At 43.5% G+C, this 19127-nt stretch overlaps 3 protein-coding genes across 3 annotated transcripts in view; 1 reads left to right on the top strand and 2 right to left on the bottom strand.

The window, feature by feature from the left end:
- LOC126556762 (putative ATP-dependent RNA helicase DHX57) overlaps window positions 1–19127 on the top strand; it is a 300736-nt gene that overhangs the window by 57425 nt on the left and 224184 nt on the right. The gene's annotated exons all lie outside the window — the stretch shown is intronic.
- LOC126557181 (protein claret segregational) overlaps window positions 1–19127 on the bottom strand; it is a 333201-nt gene that overhangs the window by 152184 nt on the left and 161890 nt on the right. The gene's annotated exons all lie outside the window — the stretch shown is intronic.
- Window positions 1–19127, bottom strand: part of LOC126556666 (uncharacterized) — a 41458-nt gene that overhangs the window by 11993 nt on the left and 10338 nt on the right. Inside the window, exons 4-8 of the mRNA XM_050212075.1 lie at window positions 12982–13092; window positions 8292–9531; window positions 3093–3183; window positions 2729–2938; window positions 2281–2404 (exon numbers count right to left, since the gene is read on the bottom strand). Coding sequence (XP_050068032.1) covers window positions 2281–2404; window positions 2729–2938; window positions 3093–3183; window positions 8292–9531; window positions 12982–13092 — 1776 coding nt within the window. The remainder of the gene's footprint in view (window positions 1–2280; window positions 2405–2728; window positions 2939–3092; window positions 3184–8291; window positions 9532–12981; window positions 13093–19127) is intronic.

Raw genomic sequence — 19127 nt, 5'->3', positions numbered from 1 at the left:
TGCAAACGATAACTTTTTCTATCTGCGAAGTGGAAATAGAACGACATATTTCTATTCTCTTTTGATGTTCCATTGCACAGCGAAGGGATGGGAGATTGAGTAAATATTATCTCACATTTCATATTCATAACAGATAGCAATGGCTTTTATCCATCTATTGACCTTTATTGATTAGACTAGCCATAATTGATTATTGATAAACATTCACCGCAGTACAATGATACTGTTTATGCTGTAAAAATGCTGTGAAAAGAACTGAATGCATAATGAGGACGATCTGACCCGCACGTGATAACAATAGTCGTAACTATAGTCTGGCGTAGAGTGTGCACCAAGGAAAACAACACGTCTAATTAATAAGATTTAGATGTACCAATTACCACTGTCCTTCGTCAATAAACTCAGGCCTGGACTGTGAACACACCCGTGGCAAAACAACCGTGTGCTGGGATTCAGGTCGAAGAATTAACAACGACAGACAGTGTCACAACAGCAACCACTTATCAAACCATGTTGGAAGTTTATTTATCCTGCTGCTACCATTCCAATCGTACCGTCCTTGAGAGCATCATTGGAAACTCACTAACGGCGTGACGTTTCATCTCGATAGCGACGCCACCAACGGGACCAATCAAAGATACAATAATAAAAGCCTGCCTGAACCACGACAAGATAGACGAGTCGTTAATAAGCTTGCCATCAAGCGTCCGTCCGAGGAAAATTAATAAACACATACTATAAATGCAACGATTGGTACGGGGAACGGCACGAGTTGTTTCTACAAATTCGTTTTCCAGTCAGTCAGATGTCTGACTACTGCTGGTCCATGGAACAATATGTTCAGAACACAATGGTGTACTACGTTGTACCAAAATTTAATTGGAATTAACGGTCAGTGGGGTTGCGTCAGCGTGCAACATTACAACTAAGCGCGCGATTGTTGGTGGATTTCATTCTACCGATACGATTAGAGTTCGAGAGATCGGCGACCAACATTAATTAGCTCCCGGTTCCACGGTAGACACTAATCAATGCGGCAAGGTGAGGTTAAAAGTAGAATGCATTTTTCTGGAAGTATTTGAATTTAATTACAGATTTGTTCTCCAAAGAAGCATTTAAAATCAATCAGTACTTTAAATCGAATGTCAAAGGTTAGTAGTGTTAATAAAAAATAAATTGCATGAAATAATGAAACTTTTTAAGGCTGTAAGCTGATATCTTTTTCATTTGAATACTAAAAAAAATATTCATATTTGATTGCATAATCTATTTTACGCGAAAAGCACAGAGAAATGTCTCTCTCTCTCTCTTAAGCTTATCGCTGATTTATCAATCTAAGCACAAAGAAAACTTCCTTCCCGTGCTAATTAATTTCATGCTTGCCAGCTTCAAAACATTCATCAAGTGATGAATCACTATTCTGAGTGCTGTTCCGATCTAATTTTCCAGCCGCCTTAAATGTCTGGGAGAGAAAAACATCAGCCTGGAAAATCTGTTGCTCGATGCCGGCTGTGGTTAAAGTTTTATCCAGTGTTGGGACACAATTATGAGCAGCAGTCGAGGCGTATAGAAGAAACAAGGCATAATGAATGTATGCCTATCGAGGGACTTTGATCTCGAAACGCGGCACGGCACGGTTACGATGTCTCGGATTTTACTGGTGCACCGTTTGGGGATCGGAAAATCCCACCGCTGAGCTAGGCTCGCAACCGTCGAGACACTAGAGAACAACTTTGACAGCGCTGCTTGCACACTGCCCCGACCGAGAAGCTCGATAAACGGGCAGGGTAATGATGACAAATAGATCGAATAAGATGATCTGAGTTTATGTGCGCCCATTATGGATGGACGGTTGCTGAGGGCAGACGGCAGACGTGAAAGTTGTTGGCCGTGTTTGCGGAAGACACTTTGGGTGAGCATTTGGTAGGAGAGTGTTTTGAATCGGGATAAGAGCTTTAAATCTACTGTGACATGATTTTGTGTACGTTATGGGTCGTTTTGTTTTTGTTGCGTCGGCTCGTGCCGAAAAACGTATTCTAGTTCTGGGTCGTTGTTGTTTGCTTGTTTTGACGAATCACAGGTACGCCATAAAATGGTGGATGTTTACAAGGTACTAAATGCGACACATCCGGACGCGATGGCATGCGCTCCAGCGGTGGCACGATGTGGCACAAGTGAAATACGACGTACGAACAGAGCCAGCCTGCCAACAACAGCAACGAAAAAAGCCGAAAAACACAAGCAAACCTGGAAAACATGGCAACAAAGGGGGTAAATTACCGATTAGAGGATTTATGTTTTCGTGTCGTAAACTGTGCGCCATCACGAGCAGGTCCATTGCCTTCGTTTTCAGTTCATGGGACGTGGAGCTCGATGGGATTTCCTTCAACTGCACTAAATCACCCTGTGCCGAATGTGTGCCAAAAAAAAAAAGACAGATAAAGAAAATGAGCGAAAGGCAGACTGCTTCAGAATGCTTCCGTGCAAGGTGAAGTTGATGATAGTGTGTGAGTATGATTTTCTTTTCCGAAACGATGCATGAGAATGTGTGAAGAGAAGTAATAAAATAAAAAAGATTCAAAAGGCAAGTTGAGAAAGTGAGAAGAATTGTGATAACCACAAAAAACTAAGTATACTTTGCATGAGTGAAAAAAAAGAAGGATTCTCAAGCATATCTACAGTTAAGACCAGAACGGTCGCATAGCTTAAGTGAAAAAAGGATGCTTACATTATAACGTGCCTTATGATCGATTGCAGCGGTCTGGTGGCGTATTAACGTTTCGCTGCCCGAGCTCGGTTTGGTGGGCGCCGGCAGTCCCAGGTTTTTGAGCGATCCAATCGATCCCTTCAGCAGATCGGGCTTTTCCACCTCAGGGCCACCGAATTCCTGCAGCTGCTGGAGCCAACAGCACAGCATCGCCTCGATACCCTCGTCAACCTGCAACGGTCCCGAACGGCAAATACATGCAAATTAGACCTTCATTAACGGCTTCGCCACAATGGGCGTCACGGGACATAATGGCGCTCCCGGTCGGCGGTCCGGGATGCGGAACGGGAAGATGAATGAAGGCTGGTCACGTCAACGGGCTTACCCTTCGCATGTCAACTGGAAACACAAAATCCGACGGCGAGAGAACGATTTTGTTCGGACCCTTGGAGAGGCGCGTCTTGATGATGTAGTTGCTGCGAGGGGAAAAGATGGAAAAGAGCAGCATGAACGAAGGCTGTTGGTGTTAGTGAGCTTTTGAGACGCTTATGAAGTGTTGCAATAAATAAATAAAAAAAGGGGAGCATTAAAGCTGAACCCAACGAAACCGTTAGCAAGGCAGCAGGGAGTGAAGAAAGAAGGGACAAAGAACGTTTTAATTAGCTGCGTAATGATACAGATCGTGCCGGTTGGATAAGGTGGCCTTTATTTGTATCTATAGCGAGATTTGTGAGAAAGTACATGATCTGATCTGACAGTGGGATGACATTTATTAGAGGCGAGTTACTGAACGTTTTGAATAATTGACGCCAAACAGTGCCTTTGAAGAGCGAAATAAACGATGTAAAATTATTTCCGCAACTTTGCAAGTCATTATGTTAACTGGACATTTGGTTCAACATAAAAAAAGCTCCCAAATAAAGAAAATATTTCTGTAAAAAAACACAGAGTTTTGAAAATGAACACTGTTGAACGATATTACGCCATTGCACTTTATCAATAGCTCCTTTACTTTCACTGAAATTGCGATGTTTATCAGTGTTTGTTATTAACAGTAACAGTATCATGTTCGAATGGCGCGATTCGATGGCTGCTGCAATGTCGGTAACACAACAATCGTTATTTATGATTATTCCTTCAGAAATGCGATAAACGATAAACTCATATCAAAAGCCACGGATGAATTCCATTTGCTTATGGTATGGGCTTTTCCTTCGCAATAGAAAGCTTTATCTGCAGGGCAGGGCGCAATTTGCATAGCTTTAAGAGCGATCCTAGAAAACGTGGCCTTTTGTTTCCCCGGGCAGGGAAACCAGGATGCGAGGCATCGTTTCCGGCGCTACGTTCATAAATCATCGTAATTTCTCCCCAGAGTGGCACAAGAGCATTTCCTACTACGAGTACGTAACGAGTGAGTGGATCTTGTAGCTGACCCGGATCTAGCTATTGGTGCTCTTCAGTGGGTTTTTGTTTTCTGTTGAGCTATCTTGGCATCGACTTTAAGGCAGTAGAAGCTTGCACAAAGAAGTAACGCAACGCAAAAGCAACATCGCAGATCAAGATCAACACTACATTTTGTAGCGTGAATAGCTTGAACACCTTTAGTTTTGCAATGAAATTCTTCACTCGCGATGAGGCACTTTTTGCGATGAGGCAAAATTAATACACTTTTTTACATACAAAGGAAGAAGCAATTCAGCAAAAGAATTGTTGCAGGAAAGCGTTATAGGTTCGCGTTGCCCACGCGAACGCAAGAAGAAAGTGAAAGACAGCGCCGAACGGTCAATGTTTCATTTTCCTTCTCGATGAAAACTTAATTGAGTGAGTTATGCCTGGTCCTCGGGCGACTCAAAAGACCTCTTTTTTTGTCGTGTGTCGTGTGCTCATCTCACCCTACCAATGCCCTCGGCGGGTCTATCGGAGCAGTTGAAGTTTCGGAACCGAAGTGAACCGATCAAATGAAAGCGATATTCGGTGGTTAGCGAGTGTACTGATGCTGCGTGATGTTTTGTGACCGTTTTACTATATTTTTTTTTGTTGGTGCCTTTGTCCCAGTCGTTGTTTTCTAGAGCAGGGTATCGTTTACCCCAAAAGCGAACCATCGGTTCTGCTGGGTGCGCTGACTCACTCACTCACGAACGCCCACCCGACCCAACCGTCCACGCCAACCTAATCGAAGTCAATTAATTTTCCGGGCACTCGAGTTTTATGCCGGGAGGACCCTCATCATTTCTTACTGGGCAGGTCCGCTCTACCTAGCAGCATGACACGTTTTGTTTGCTGGGCAAAGAATGGTGGGGCGCCCGAATGGGAAAACCGTAGTGGGCGGAAGCTAGAAAGTTCGGAATTAAAAGTTGGAAATACTTTCATCGCCGACGGGAGCGGAGATAAACACTCCATCGCAGCGCGCTAGAGATGGTTACTTATGAATGGTTGTCCAGCTAGGTCGTCCTTTTCTAGCCTGCCCCACTTCTGCCTGCCACTGAAGCGGGCTACTCGATGATGAGGATACTTTGTCGGAGTTTTCTTGGAATCGCGTCCAATGATTCCCCCTCCTCCCCCCACGTTACTATACACCGGACGGACGAGACGGTCATAAATTTGAGCTTCTTTTTTTTTTTTTTTGTTGGATTTCTGCCACATCGGATAAGTTTGTCGGTTAACTTTGTGATACTCTGTGAGCTAGTCCGAAATGCTCCGAAGCTGGATCAGTGCTTTGATTACTGGCAAAGGACGCGAGTGCTTTGCGCGATGTACATTTTGGCACACCTGCAGAACCGCTTCCGGTTGGTGATTTGTCTGCAGTGGCCCATTAAAGGATGGTAAAGTAATTTGTCGTCAGCGATACACCATCCTGGACTGGACCAGTTGATCCTTGAAGGCAGGAAATTGCTTTCAGAGTGATACCTTTGATAATTTGCTAAATAGTTGTTTAAGCTCTTTTGTCATTTTGGACGACGATTTAGGGGGGGGGGGGGGGGGGGGGGGGGGGGGACTGCAACTTGATACTTTCACCGACATTAGAAGACGTCAGTCGAGTGATAAGATTAAGATTTGCAAAATCTTTTCTGAATTTATCCAACATTTACCTCATACTTACGAGGATAATATGCAAAATAAAACAACAATCAATAAACAAGCTTCTCCCGTGACCTGTGCTTAATTATTCCAACACTTTTGAACATCGATATGCTCTGTCCCTTCGGTCGGAAGTGTAGCAAAAGCAGAAAAAACAGTGTTTATTATTCATCGCTAACCGGTAGCAACAACAAAAAAAATCCCAACCCCTGAGTACTTTAAATGGGTGAACGCACTTGCTGGATGGGGTTTTAGAATGGGTAAAAAAGTATCATAAATTTACGATACCCTAAAATGCGGTGAGCCGTGAACAAATAAAACAAACTTTATCAAATGCGATTGGCAAGCGTAATCTCTTTTCCCTGAACCGGATACACCACCAGGCCAGGGAGCATCTGCTTTGCTAGGGTGGCAACAGGTCGTGGCCTGGCTGCATTATTTATCATCGTTATGCTATGCGAGTTGATTGGTGCTCTTGGTGGTGGTGAAGCTATCACATTAGCCCAAAAATCCACGGGAACAGACGAAAGCTGGAGTTGGTGCTAGCTGGCCAGCACGCAGCCTTAGGATGCCGGCGATTGAATAAATAAATCCCTAGCGAAAACGCATCGGGCAGAGCGATTAAAACAACCACCCCACGTGCGATTACTTGGAAACTCGTTTTCGGTGTTTCGGTTTCGGGCACAGGAAATTGGGCGATTAGTAAATGTGAGCAGCTTTCGGGCATTTTGCACACAACCTGCCAGCTTATTATCATAATTGGTTGATGAGCAGAGTGTTCCGATTAAAGCAGGATGGATTAAGAAGGTATTAAAGTGTGTGCAGGCGCAGGCTGACGGTGGTGATCATTGTAAGAGGCGCCCTCCTGTCACGGGGTGGTGTGCGAGTGTGTGCTTCGTCAGTACAATCTAAATAACATGATTTGATTAAAAACGAAAACCAACGAAACCTCAGTGTTTCCGAAGAGCTGGAATTGATTGGACAAGTTTGTATGAAAAACAATTTTCAACTCCTTGTTGTTTTGGTTCATGTTTAACCTTATCTTCAATGTTTGGTAGGTTGTACAGTTTGGAAAGGCAAAAAAAAAGGAGGGTAAAAAATAATCGGGTGAAAGTGTAACAAGAAGAAAAAAAATGGAAAATTGAGAGAACAAACAAGTTCACGGGTCACGGTGGTTAAACATTGATGTTTTTCATCGGCTGCATGTCAATCAACGGAACCGAGCACGTAACCAGAAATAGATCGTATCTGCCGACGACAGGGCGTGTAGCTGAGCTTCGAAATTAGGGAGAAATCAATTCCTGGTGCCTTCACCCAAGCGCCAACCTTCTGCAAAAAAGGTCCCTACTGACAAACACGCACAAACACACACACAGAGCTACACACGCTGAGCAAAGAGGGCCCATCCTTTTTGAAGCAGTATTTCAATTTTGGTTCCCACTTACTCAACGAGCCCGGCCGAGGGATGCTCGAGATGGTCGAGTGGATGAAAACATTAAACAAATCGAAAAGGCAGACGGAACCCGAACCCACCCAACAAACTCCAAAACGGTAAGAAACGGTCCAGCAAACGGCATGCTAATACACTGTCGAGCTGCCGGTTTGGGAACACGTGGCCGAACAGGGTAGGCGGACTGGGTTGATCGTAATTTGATGGGTCTCCTGACACTGCGAAAGGCCACGATACTGCTGGTGCCGGTCAAGCGAAGCGAGATGGAAGTGAATGAAAGCGCCGGAATAATAATACTGCAATACGCATGATGTAAAAAGGGACTTCCTTTGGCGTCTATTAGGAAAGGTTCCGGCCAAAAGAAAAAAAAAAATGACAGACCCCGGCTCGGGCCGGGAAGGTGTTAAGTGAATGAACGGTTCCGAAATGCCGGTGGGCATTTGGCAGATACGTGGAACCGGCGTGGCTGTCGCTCTACCTCGGTGATGGATATATTAGCTTCGTTAGCTAAAAATACACCGGGGCGAGGAAGATCAAGTGTCTTTTGTCTGAAATGATTGCAAAATGTTGTTTGGAAAAAAAAATGTACAGAAACTTACAACAATTCCCAACGAAATGGGTGAAATAAATTGGGACAAGTTCGGGGAACTGTTTTGCACTTCCGCGTATCAACAGCCGCGCGTACAGTTACCGAGGACAAAACTTTCATTGGAATGTGTTGTTGCCAGCAACTAGGAAATTGGTGAAATGAGACATTACGATAAATTTTGGCAAGATCAAAGAGAAAGAAGGCTTCCAGCAGAGATGTGCTTGAACGAGAAGCGTTATCATGGCTTTTGGGTAAAATGTGTTCTCATTTTCCAACCAATCAACCTTAACTCCGTACCTTCGGTGGCAAACATTGCCATAAATGAAAATTGACGCACCGCATTGCACGTTTTACATCTGGTGACTAGGCAACGGGGGACAAAGTAGCAATCAGCACCATTGACATTTTAACGATACTGAATCGCACCCAAGAGTTCCCAAACTACGGTCCTCATAATGTAAACTTACCGCACAGCAATGCTGAACACGATGCTTCCCACGATCATAGCAACGGAGATGAGTCCCACCAGTCCGACAATGGCCCAGCACAGCATTCCACAGATCCAGATCGTTTCAAGCGTCGCCTCGACGACCCAATCGGCGTACCCCGGTGGCACTGGGTGCATGCTAAACTGATGCCGATGCAGTTGGCTCTGCTGCAGTATCAGAAATGGACGCCAAACAACGGCCGCTCGATGGTGTGAAACGTTCTTAAAGTCGAACGCCACAAAATCGAACTGAAACTTGCGGTGCTGTTGCGTGTGCTGCTTCAGGCTGTCCTCCCATACGGCGAGCAGAAAATCGAAGAAGTAAAAGTGCTCGCCAAACATTAGCAGGTGATCAGTCGTGGTGAAAGCGTCCAGCTCAGTTTGGGTTGCGTTCGGGACGGCCAGAAGTCCGTCGGTCAGTAGCTTATCGTAGCTAGCGAGAAAGAGGTCACAGAATCGCTCAATTTCGTCAAGGGTTGCGTCGAACGATTGATTCGTGGCCCCGCCAGGAGTGCTCGCATCCTCCTTAATATTATCCATCGATGATGATGATGATGATGATGGATAGAGATGGCTGGCCCTGCCACCGGGACGCACGTCTGTTTCACAATAGCTGCCAAACAGTGTTTGACAGCGAGCTGAATCGAACGTTTGCGAGAGAATTTCGTACCAGTTGGCGACGTGGTTGAGAAAGTAGTGGAAGTCACAGCTCTGCGATGCATTCGTACCGTTCGCTGCTAGGCTTAGGAGCTCCAGCAGCAGCTCCGGTGGATGTGGCAGTTGAACCGTGGACTCGTCGTCATACGCCGGGTAATGGTTGGTAACTTCCCCGTAGCTCTTCGTTGGTTTGATGTCATCGGTCGCCGCCTTATCATCGCCGTCGACCGATGGCGCATGAATGGGGATTTCGTCCGACAAACGTATTTTCAGCAAATTCTCGCTGATATGCTTATAGTCGCCCAGATCGACACCGTGCAGCCGGTGCAGGAAGGAACGAAAATTTTCGGTAAGTATCGTCAGCACGAGCAGGTTGCGCCGGTGGCGTAACGTTTCGCCGAACGGTTCGTCCGCTTCGGCGAGGCGGCGGTACAGCACGTTGTTACTGTTGAAAATTGTTCCCACCATGTCGACGAGCAGGATTTTCGCTTTGCTGTACTGCTTAAGTTGATTGATTACGCTGATTGTTTGTGGTGAGTTGATCGACGAACAGATGATTACCACTGTGTTGGATGGATGGAAAAAGGGAAAAAGAAAATGAGTGAAAGCAGCACAGAATAGCACAGTTCGTTAAACGATTTTTTTTGTTTCCTTTCGGTATGTATGGATGTGGATGTGGATGGACGTCTGTGTCCCGAATCATCAATGTCAAAATTGATTGCACAAAACGATGAATCATCGGTTTGCAATATGGTGATAAAGTTGTGATGCTTCAATTTGTTCTCGATTTTGAAGCGATAAAATATGATTTCCGTTTTGACTTTAACGCCGACGCATACACTCGCTTGTGTGCTACTGTGGCAGGTGATAATTACACGGATACAGGAAGGAGGCACCTTCGACGCAACTCAGTGCATAAGAAAAATAAAATACTCTTGCAGAAGATACGAACAGCGCACAAAGACGTAGCACTGAAAATTAGATTCCTAATGAGCGATAAGGATTTTAATGAGATTTCGCTAGAGTTAAGAAATAAAGATTTGATGAGTGTAACTTGCAAAGTTTATCATCCGCCACAGTCAGCCACCGAACCCGTAAAGAGCTTTGAAACTCGGTGCGCTTGGGAACGATACAGAAAGAAAAGGACACGGAATTACTTTCTGGTCCTGCTGCTCCGCCGGGCCGGCAGAAACAGGAACAATTTATTTCTCCTGTTTCCAGATGCGAGCCTAATTAAATGATCGCCACGAGTGCAGCGAGCCGAAGTCATTGTTTTCCACGATGGACGACGAAAACTGGGAAAGATTATCAGCCGAAACAAAAACGCAAAAAAAACGCAAACAGAATGAAAGCAGAACAGCATGGAAATGTTCATCAAAGTTAAGCAGACCAACAGAAACAAAAACCAACAATTTCGGTGTAGGAAAAGTATCTTACGGCATAGGAAAATGAGAATAGTGAAACAGGATAAGTCGATGAGGCGTTTGTAAATAACAAGTTAAAGCCCTTTTTGGGGTCTACAGGTCCTGGGGGGCCTCCAGTGGAGATGGGGAAAGGGAAGGGAACAAACTTACTCACACAAGGGAACACTTTCGGTGCACAAATGCGACTTAATTCGGAATCAGGGCAATTCTGCAGAAGCGAAAGCAAAAAACTTACGGGGTTCGCCCGTTTACCGGAGCTTGGGGCCAGCGGTGTTGGGCTTTTGCTTTGCTTACTTTTCCATACCAGGCATGACGCGCCGGTAATCGGACACGGTAAACGGAAACAAACGAACAACACAGGAAGTGAACAAAGTTGTTGTATTGTTGCTGCGATTTTTCTTTTATCATCTCATCTCCATTTCTTTGGCGAAACAGTTTTCTGTAATACCGTTTCGCCGTTGGATTTAAGCGTGAATGTGGCGTGGTTCGGGAAACTTCTTTCCTAAAGGATATCAGTGCAGGATGTCCAGCTGGCTGGACGGATAATCTGTATTGAGTTTACCTCGATCGTTGTTTTATGAGCAGTACGAGGCATAACTTTCATATTTGTGCTTAGAAAGCGCTATGGATGATGTTGTTTCTAGTTTATTAAAAAAAAAAGTTACGTAAAATATAATTACATCATTTCTTATTTCTGAGAAAATCGTGTTTTAAAGCAGGGAGCAGATGAACGAAAAAGTATTCAAATAAAAGAAATAAAAATATTTCTTTATTTATTTCTTATGAAAATGCAACATTATTTTAATGTTTGGTTCTTTTTTCTTTTCTTCTTCTTGGCTTAATGTCACATCAGCCATCGAAATGGCTTACTAGACTTGGCGATGCCACATACTTCGATGGTCAGTCCTCACTACGGGACCGCCCGTTAACAAAAAAGGGTTGGTCCATAAATTACGTAACGCTAAAATAATTATATTTTGTAACCAAACGTAACGCTGGAAGGACGCCCCCCTCCCCCTCCAATATCAAGTAACGGTAAAGTTACCCCCACTCCCAATCAAAAATGTTATTTAAAAAATTTTAAAACATATATTTTTTGATATAATGTCAAGTTTATTTTTCTTTTTATCGCAAATATTACGAAAGTGGTTGGTTCAGTGGTGGAAAAAACAGCAGCGTCAGCCTTTACACGGCGGGAAGTTGTTAATTTTTGACTGCAACAAAGATATATGATACAAAAAAAACGATGAGACATTGTATCAAGTATAATAAAAAGGATTCTTAGGAAATATAATAAAAAGTAAAATAAAATAAAATAAATGTCCCGAATTTTTGGTTGTATATTTCATTCTGTTACTAAGCACAAGCCACCACTCCCCCATGTGTAATAAGTTATAACGCTAGAGAGTACTTCCCCCCCCCCCCACCCGTCAAGCGTTACGTAATTTATGAAAGCCCCCAAACAAAAAAACCTTGCAGAAAGCTTTGAATATCAACCTTAGCAATCTGTTCAAACGGAAATCAACGTTGCAAAATTTAAAAAAAAAAACCTTAGTAGTCGACCTGTTTGTTCATCTTCTTTCCACTGAAGGCACATAAGGCTAGGCCTGCTCTAGCAAACATTTCTAACCATTTTCTGTCCAGCACAGGCAATAAGGGAGCAAAAAAGACAAGTCAAATGGATTCCAATTCATACCGTCGAGCCTTTGTTGAACAGGAATCCAATTTTGATTATGGTAATCATCGTATTGCAATTGTTGATTTATGAACCACACACACACACACACACACACACACATACACGCATACACACAAACTATATACAAACACAAATAAGCCACGCACAAAAACCACACACTGACGATCGTTCTGATCAACTTGTTAGCATACACCAAACAGTTTTCCGTTTTTCTGGTCAGGAAAATGTATGTGAAAAATAAGGAGAAAAAAAGGAAAGAAACAAAACACACACACATGCACGCAAACGCGCACAATTCTCATACAAAGAGCATGTGAAGCCCGCTTGTCAGGAGCAAATTGAATCCAGCAGCCGTGAAAGGAGGCCGTGCTCGTCGTGCTGCTCGTTCTGTTCCTCACAACAGCAGAAACAGCGGCAGTGTGCTGCTGGTGCCGCAAGTAGTGCGTTGGTAGAGTGTGGCAGTGACGAACGAAGTGTAATAATTGAAATTTGAATTCACATTTCATTCTCCATTATAAACTCCGCATCTCGAGGAAGGAGAAGATGAACCGGGCAACACGCCGAACGGGTCCGATTTCGGTTCGGGTGTTGGTTTATAATTTTTATTTCATTGCTATTGCATGATTCATTTTCAGCAATTTTCGATTCGATTTTTCCCGTTCGTAATGTGACTCCGGGAAGCGATTAGATTGGGAATGAATTTTTCCATCATCCTTTACCGATCCGAGCGGTATCGGAATAAGAAGGTAATAGAGTGTGAAATTATGTTCATATTGCAGTTTTTTTTTTCTTCTTTGGTTGAACGAACAGCCGATTTGCATTATATCGATGTGATTGGATGGCGGTGGATGGATGAGGATTGATGAAAAATTTACTCAATAATACTTTACCTTTTCCATTGCTATCGTTGAAGGCGGCAGGAATGCTGGAAGGATCCATCGCTATCGTGTACGGTATGTGTAGATTGCTGGCCAGCGCAAGCGATAGCGCACGGTTGGCATCTGAAAATTATAGAACAACAAATGGTAATCAATGCGACACTGCGCTTTGTCAAATTGTCTCGCTCTAGAAGTCTCGCCTACAAAATATTACACTCGATTTGTTTCCGGGTGAGTGGCAAGGGGGGAGAGGGGGGGGAGGGGGAGGGGGAGATCAAGGGCCATACAACAAATTAAACACGTTGTTTACGTGGCGCTAGAAAAACAACCTTATCCGCACACAAGCCAGCTCCTTCCGAGCTATCGACTTTTCGCGATCACGAGTTCCTGCTCAGTTTTCTCGTTCAGGCCGAAAAAGCCAATCAATTTAAAACACTCGTTCGCACTGGTTTTGGCATCAATAGCGCCATATTAAACACTAGCTAGCAACCAATCTGTTGACTTTTGCCGTACAAATTTCCGTCCTTCGATAGATTGTAAATATTTGTTTCGGCAGCGCTGCCAAGGCACAGCACAGTGGAAATGCGTTTTCGGTCCGCCCACGTAAGCGTATCGAATGGGAAACGGGGGGGAAGCGAACGTAGGGAAACTCTTGAACGAGAATTCGCGATTCAGCAGCCCTATCCGTGCCTTGTATGAGTGTGTCTGTTCGTGTATGTGTGTAGAAATGGGTATGATTTATGTTTAGAGACACTTGCAAACCTTTCACCGTTTTGGTAGAAATTTTCAGTGACTCGATCGATATAAATTGTCAGCAATAAGCTATCACACGTAGAAGAGTGAGAGAGAGTGAGAGACAAAATGCTAAAATTTCCGAGAAAATCTAGAGCCTGGCATATTATTGTCCCAAATTAAGATTTAGATGGGAAAGCAAGAAGACGGGCCTGGTGACGGAAAATGCCAGCAAGACTTACTACAATTGGATAATGTAAAGTGGTGAAATAAATCAACTCAGAATGTGCGCCCGTTTTTTTTTTCTTCTCCATCTCGTTCGAGCGTTGTTTTGCGAATCGTTCCAGAGAAGTTTATCAAAATCGAATGCGTGAGTCGATCGATTGTAAATAAAAGAAGGCAAATCGCATTTGGCGAGTAGATACAATTTCTTGGAACTGTGGGCCGCCATTGCCGGAAATTCAACGACAGCTCGAAATCAGGCTTAAAACCTTGAAATAACTTTCCCACCGGGCCAAGTGGAATCGTAATCGATAGCAATTCCCATTCCCATTCGCAGCAAACGTTTAGGAATGTCAGTTCCAAGAAGCAAAACCGTCGGTGATACCGTTTGTAAGCGTGGCTAATTCCTTCGGTTATAAATTTGTATCAATTTGTCACCTAGCCTGAGGTGGCTACGGCTCCGGATATAAACGCTGGCCGACCAGCAGCGGTTCGTGTGCTTCCTTCTGCCCGTTGTCGATAATACTGTTACGCTGGTAATCCGGTGTTCTCGTTCGCTTCGGCAACGGTTCCAGCAACGCATCAGTAGCTTCTGCGGACGGCAGCAAGAAGCAGCCTGTTGTCACCACGCTCGTTTATGAGCTCATAATCTTTCCTCCCGGTGGTCAACATTGGCCGTTGCGGCGACGCGTGACCACCAAACGCCGTGAGGAGCGCATCGTCATCAATACGTGACAGTCAGAGCGCATAAAAATAAATTTCAATCAGTAGAAATTGTTTTCTCCGCCACCGTCCTCGATGTGGAGGGGGCTGGACAACGCCATTTTACTTGTGTTAGCAGGAGCGAATCCGAGACATGGGTTTTGCACCAACGGAAGCTTAACACGTGCGAAGCGATGGTAGTTCGATCGATTTGATTTTATCAGTATTCTTTGCATCCGGTAATCCACTGTCAGCAAAAAGTTGTGCCCGGGGTGGGGTTTTTCGGATAAGTTCGGTTGGACGTGTCAAACGTAGTATGGTTTTCGCTTCTGAAGGGTGCATTTTGTGTCCGGTAGCAGGTGTTGTGAGGTGTTGGCGATGTTAAGCGAATGGCAATGATTAATTATTGCCATTCGCTTTCGAAAAAGAAGCCTTTCTGTCGTTGACGTTTTACATTCATACATGGGATAGGTAAGTCTCTTAAAACTATTTTGTTTTTTTTTATGCTAACTAGGCGTTAAAATCTCTTTTAAGAATTGGAATGGCAAAATTGTTAGAATCTCTTATCAAAGTCTGTTCGAAATCTGTATACGTTCAAAAGAGGAGCTCAATTTCTCACCACAAACAGGATAACGTATAAGTAAGATAATCGTAATAGATTTACAAGACAATGAGCATATTACCTGTACAATAAAAAAGCATTTAATAAACGGTTTTCAAATTCAAACATTACTACTAACATACATTTTCCGAATCTGACAAGAGTCTTATTAACATTCCTCAAATGCTCCTTTTGGACAACAGTAGTCAATTGGCCTGGTTACTGGGCTACGCAACATAACTCCGGGGTATAACTTAACACCAGAGTGTAAGCTGTTTCGGGATGCATAAAAACATATTCAAATTTGACCGGCTAATTTTTAAATTTAAATTTAAGATTACTTTTTAATTTTTAGTTAAATTTAAGATTACTGACAAACGAAATGGTGGCAAAATAAAATGATAGAAATATAAATAATTTATAGCTGATCACCATTGATTCGTAAAGCTCTTTGTTTTCAGAATTGGGAATTTCTGCCAAAACTAGCCGGTCGTTATCCGCCGCTGAGGATCAGCAAACAGTGAGCATTCGGGAGGACCACGTTTTTGAAACTTTATCATATGAATGCGTGCGATCTGAAGCCCAAGGTTCCTTCCAAAGAAGACTTCCGCCGAAAGGTCCTCCAGCATTGCCTTAAGTTTCAACCTAAAAACTCGTGCAGTGAGGAGATCTGGTCGATCGGAGGCTTGCTGCCGTGATAATAAAAGTTCGATCAGGCTTAACAATCGCACCAATCGCAATACAAAGGCTATTGAGTCTTGGTACTGAGCTCGCTTGAAACGATCTCTGGCAGGGAAACGATGGTGCAAGGATAACACACCTTCCTCTTGCTCCAACGTTTGGCCTTGTTCAGGTGCTCCATTTTGCAACTGCTGGTCGGCTGGGTCAAAAATCTCAAAATTATTATTTCAGCTTTTTCTCCATTGCTCCCTGCCCCGTGTAGGCAGCTTGTGTATGCGCCAGGTTCTTAAAAAAAGATTGCAAAGCGAGAAAATTTCACCAACACTCAAAAGAACCTGACATTTTGAATATGAAATCTCACGTAGCCCGTGGCTTTGAGGCGCTGCTCCTCGGTTTTATAAGCATAAGTCGTCCGGAGCAAAGGATCAATGAGTTGTCTCCTCATATTCTCCGGGAGTAATTTGCTTTAATTCTGATAATTCCGGTGCTACGGTTCTGCAGGACACGACGCACCCCGGAATATGGCAGCCAGCAGATTGCAAACGCGCGTCAACCATTTCATTTCGTTGTTGCTCCAATCCGATGACACAGGGCATCTTGGATAGCGTATGTGCACACCCCTCGTCCATCTGCTACAGTGCGGTCCTGACCTACACGGTCATCCGGTCGCACTGATGCTCCCATCGATGTAAATTGTAAAATTGAATTGAAAGACTTGTAATATAGATGTGTGATTTCGCAGAAACATAAACATATCATGAATACGAAGAAACTGGACATTCAAGTAGAGGTAAAGTCTACTCTATTCTAAGGCGTCGTGTTTACCCATACAAATTGTATGGAGCAAATTTTTACATCCAAGTAGGGGTAAAAACTACGTTTTGCCCACTGCAAAATTTGTATAGTGATACCTGCATCATCAGGTTGAATCCGCATCCGACCCTGCTTAGCTTTCATTCTTCTCACCCTCTTTTATAGATAACAAGGCTTTGTATGTTTTGGACAATATCTAATCTACAATGTTTAAACGGTAGGAGCTAAGGACGGTCTTTTTAAAAAGTCCTATTGTTTGCAAAAATAAAGGTCTGTAGCTTAATGATGTAATCATCATTATTGTCCTTTGTATTGTATTCAATTTATTGTTGCCATTTGAAAATTTACTTTGGACTTGTAGGATTGCTTATTGGTTGAAGTTTTTGTAAATCTTTTTAGAAAATTGTAAATTTTTTATTTTATATCAGTATGATGACTCTCTGCCGCATTGTCTAGAAAATTGATTTAGAAAGTATGCAATTTTGCTTGGGAAATGTCGTCCTAAAAACAAAAATGGAGATTCAGATTCTAATACAGAGATACCGGATCCTTAGTATTAAAGTATTTTAAATGAGATTAAGCAACCGTGTGATGAATATACCTACTCGCCAATTTCGTTTATTAACGCCTATCAATTTCATAAACGGTCGATTACTAAAGAGAAGTGAAAAATGCCATTGTTCTTTCCCCGTGCTCGTTGTAAAAGGTAATGAAAAGAGTAAGGGCACTGAAATTCTATCCATTTCAGCTTAACAACCATTTGCCGCACGTACCTTCCATGCCTTCAAATACTCTTTCGTCCCAAAATTTCGCCCGCAAATCTTAACGTCCGCATTCCATCTTAAGTAAAAGGATTCATTTATCTTCAGAATACAGCACCGAATATCGCTCGCCGAGAAGCTATCGGTTGACAAAAGAGCGCTGCCGTAAAGCGAGAAAAGGGCTCACGCTGGGCTGCTTGAAGCGTTTTTTCTTGAAACATTCTTCACACTCATGTGCTGCCTGGTGTTTGATTTCAGTTTTGGAGCGGTTTTTTTGTTGAGTGTTTGGGGTCGATCCAAGCAAAATTTTATGGTACAATTCATGCTGATCTTCGTCTGTCAAACCACAGGACAATGTGTGGGTGCTTGACACCCACTCGGCTCGGCCTGAATATACATGGTTTGTATGTACAGTTTCACGCGATGATACATTTTCGACTTGACAGCGAAATGAAAATTGATGAACGCATTGGTTTTATTGCATATCGTCACATCTCGAGCCTCTCGATCTGATTGGCAAATGAGCCCTAGCGCTTGTAGAAGGTTGACCAGAGTGGGAAGCACAGCGCCGGAAGGGACCGATAGATTTATCGTACCATTGTATCTGGCTGGGCTGTCTGAAAGCCCGCTGAAATACTTGAAGAAAATGAAACGAGCAACAGTGGGCGGATTATGTATTGTGCGACTGTCCTATGTTCCGGGACGGTATCCGCGTAGAATCACACATACGGAACAGAAGCATCCCCGGTGCTGTGGAGGGAAAGCGTCACAATCACAGCTTTAGAGAAATTTTCAATTTCATCTCAATTTTGTTAGTCGTCGGTAGATTGGCCGTCCTGTTCGGTACGCCTGTTGAATGGAACTGACAAGAAGGAAGATTTGCAAAAAAAAAAAAATGTCTTGTAACAGTGTCTTCAATCAGCTGACTAGCGGATTGTTGAACGGTTGGAATTTCAAATCAGCCAGTGATTTTGCACACATTTCCTGGTACACATTAACCCCACCGGAACGGCATCTTCTTAGCGTCGTTTCCGTGCCATAGGATGGATGATTCGCACAATGTATTGGCTGTAGCGGTTCGATTTTCATCGTTTTTCCTTCGGTGATCATGCAAACCTTACCCAGGAAAAGGCTGGCTTACCTTTTCCGGCGAATCGACTCGCAGCGATCGCGGAACGACCTAAAGCGAAGAATGAATATTTAAATTGAAGTCGAAGGTGACTATAGTAACAATGCTTTTCACACTCCCATTCGCATACAATGCTGTGAACAGGAAGTGTTGCGTGGAAGGAATGGTTGCAAGTGAAAGGGCTTTCGACACTCGTTAACATGCAGGTTAACAGTGGTGAAGCGTTCGCGTGAGTTGGCATTTTAAACTTTAATCAGTTTTACGATCGATTTTCTTTCACCGAATTTCGAAAATGTGTCATGGTGGGGGGGGGCAAATGAATAGGTGGGGAAAAAAGCGAGTCTCACTTAAATTTTAAAACTTTCTACAGATCTTTTGTGAGGTGTAAAATGGTCTCTATAAAGCTTTTCTTTTTCCACCCATAGAGAATGGCGATTTCTGTGGTTACGCTCAAAGTGATTTAAAAACCCCTTTTACCACCAACAAAGCTGCATTTGCTTTGCTTTGTGGGTGAGCT

This window comes from Anopheles maculipalpis, chromosome 2RL, assembly GCF_943734695.1.
Source record: "Anopheles maculipalpis chromosome 2RL, idAnoMacuDA_375_x, whole genome shotgun sequence".
In the NCBI taxonomy this organism is placed as follows: domain Eukaryota; kingdom Metazoa; phylum Arthropoda; class Insecta; order Diptera; family Culicidae; genus Anopheles; species Anopheles maculipalpis.
This window is presented reverse-complemented; position numbering and strand designations above follow the sequence as displayed.